At 43.7% G+C, this 2808-nt stretch overlaps 1 protein-coding gene across 1 annotated transcript in view; it reads right to left on the bottom strand.

Annotated features, from left to right (window-relative positions):
• Positions 1-238: 238 nt before the first annotated feature.
• Positions 239-2808, bottom strand: part of LOC103782001 (IQ motif and SEC7 domain-containing protein 1-like) — a gene marked incomplete at both ends in the record, with an annotated part of 6737 nt that continues 4167 nt past the window's right edge. Inside the window, one exon of the mRNA XM_008949731.1 lies at positions 239-1503. Within this exon, the coding sequence (XP_008947979.1) occupies positions 239-1503 (1265 nt within the window). The remainder of the gene's footprint in view (positions 1504-2808) is intronic.

Below are 2808 nucleotides of genomic sequence, written 5' to 3'. Positions count from 1 at the left end.
ATATATATATATACACACACACAAAATTCTATTTTTTCCTTCCCCCTGAAGCTGTTTAACTATGAAGATAACTTGGAAGTACTCTAACATGAACAGTCACCACAAGCAGTGTGTTTTTTCACTGCAAAGTCAGTAACAGGCACCAGTCTTACTTATCTAAGGGAAGAAAAACTCTTCCTGGTTTGGTGGCTCTGTTTCTAGCAGAGGCAGAGAGAAAGGGAGGAAATGCTGCACTTACTTGTTAAAAAGGTTCAGTCCGATCCTGTAATGGCGCTTCCTGATCACGTCGTTGCTGAAGGCAGGGGAGTCCCAGCTGTTGCGAGTTTCTTTGTGGTACGTTTGTTTGCTCAAGGTTTGCTCCCTCAGGCTATCTCTGGAAGAGGACTCTGAGCTGCAGTTTATTGTGTCATTAGAGTTGGAAGTGCTGTTGATGCTGTCGTTGTCTCCATCGGAATAATCAGACTCTGACTTGCTTTGCCTGTTTGCTGTGCCATTGATAGCTAAATGACTCTCTATGGGCCTGGCCCTATGCCTTGCCTCCTGCTCCTCTCGGGATATCATCTTGGCAGGAATACTGTGAGGGATGTGTTTTGGGCTCCCTTGCTGACTAGTGACCCCTCGGTCATATGCATTTTGTCTCTTTAATGAGCCCCTCTCCGAGCGGTCGCTCAAGTCCACTGAACTGTCACTGGGTGGCTCTATAGTTAGCAACGGTAGATGATCCATCCTCATCCTCTGGTCCTGACATTCCAGTGACGGGGTACTCCTGCAGCTCGTGTCAGTGTCTATCTTATCATCTTTGTGGGTCATGGACCAGTACTCTTGAGAAGAGTTCACAGTCCGGAGCCTCAAATCAGACTCTGTGCTGGACGGTCTGTCTACGGACTGGGAGAGTGGGAGCGGAGGAGATAACTCTTCCTCATCAATATATAATGTAACATCACTGTACGACGCTGTCATCTCATCCAGCTTCCTGTGATCCACGTTGTGAATTGCTGGTTTGGTTTGAGCACAACTATCCCTTTCCATTTCACGACTTCTGACTTGATCCGGAGTCTGGACTTCATCGGAGTGCAGACTACGGCAGTTCAGCGCATCGTCAATGGACTCTGCAAGGGACTTCACTTGCCTGGAAAAGGCGTCCTCCAGTTCCGTTATGGCATCGGCAAAATCAGTAGAAGCTGCTGGAGACTTCATTGTAGCTGACTCTCCAAGGTCACCACATTCAGATGGTACCATGGATCCCAGCTTTGACCCGTCATTTGTAACAGAAACCTGTTTTCCTTCAAAGTAAGAGCTGTGGACTTTCTCAGGTCCTTCAAAGGAAAACTGCATTCTCATATTGGACAGTACAATGCGTCTGGACATACGATTTTCAGACATAGAACTTCTAAGACGTTCAAAGTTTTTGTTCATCTGATACTGGCGGAAAGCTGTCTGTATGGTGCGAGCAGCATGTCTGGTTATGAGACGGCCCCCGTACTTCCGTTCTAGCATCTCCACCTGTAAAGGGTGAACACAATTCCTTTGTGACTCAACGCATGTCAGAACAACGTTAAAACAGAACAACAAAAATGTTTCTTCTAGCAACTTCAATTTTCAGACATTTCGCAAAGCGGATACTGTTTCTGAAAGTCAAACCTGAAAGCTCCAGACCAACAACTGCACAAGGAGCAAACCTGATTTCATTTGCAAATTCCACAATAAAAATACAGACAAAAAAATGACCATGTGAATGGTGTCATATAAAATTAAGGCGCCAGCAGTTTGTGTGGGTGTTGGGATCTTGGGTTTCACCCAGCAGCTGCGGTGTGCCTGTGCCACAGCAGACAAGACAGCACTCTCACACAGCATAGCACAGTCGTTCTCTCTCTGCAGAGAAGTGAATCCAAGTATCGTGCAAATTGCTGTATTTTGGGAGCCAACTCTAGAAGTGTCTGTCACCGTTCCAGGCACGCACCTCTTTCTACGTGAATAAAAACCAGGTAGCACTGTTTCACCCAGGCCTGATATCAATACAGAACTGAGTCTTCCCAGACCACACGCTTGCAGGGAGGCTCCTCGGACAGAATATCCAAATACGGGGTCTTCCTTAAACCACAAACATTTTTCAGACTTTCTAAATACAAATTCAGATCTAGTTTCATTCTTGTCATTACACTCAACATTGCCAGTGTTTCCAATTGAAAGCATGAATATGCCAAATAAATACATTATCAATGCTTTCAATTTAACCTAGTGAAAATGACCTGTCAGTATTTTTGGAATACTCATAAGATATTTTCAAGCCTTTCCTTCCAAAACACGAAAAGCATTTTTTTTAAAAATCTTGAAACAAGATGAGTAACTGGTTTTATTTAATCTTTTTTCCCTCCAATATTTAATTTCTGTTCTGACTAGTCTTTGCTGGATGCACATTATTCACAAACACAAAACGTCTGTGCAAATCGGTATGTTCAGAACCACAATTAAACCCACCATTTTTCCAGCAGCATTTTTGTTTAAATCCAAGCAATTTCCATAATATTCCAAGGACTCAAAAGTCTTTTCTTCCCGCTTGCAAATCCCAGCACCCTTTTTCATTATGCATCACGTTTTAATTACTTATGTTACATGCACGAGCACACACAACCTCTCTCCCTCACGCTTTGGAGTTCTCTCCAAGTCACTGTTAAGTTCAGATGTTGATGTGCAGAGGGGCTTCATCCCACATCTATGGAAGGAACTAAATGCTACTAGAAAATATAAATTTTTCTAGTCCATTATGTCTCCCATTTGGGAGCAGTTGATGTACTTTTCAGTGCTACT

This window comes from Merops nubicus, unplaced genomic scaffold (genome assembly GCF_000691845.1).
Source record: "Merops nubicus isolate BGI_N331 unplaced genomic scaffold, ASM69184v1 scaffold50611, whole genome shotgun sequence".
Lineage (NCBI taxonomy): Eukaryota > Metazoa > Chordata > Aves > Coraciiformes > Meropidae > Merops > Merops nubicus.
This window is presented reverse-complemented; position numbering and strand designations above follow the sequence as displayed.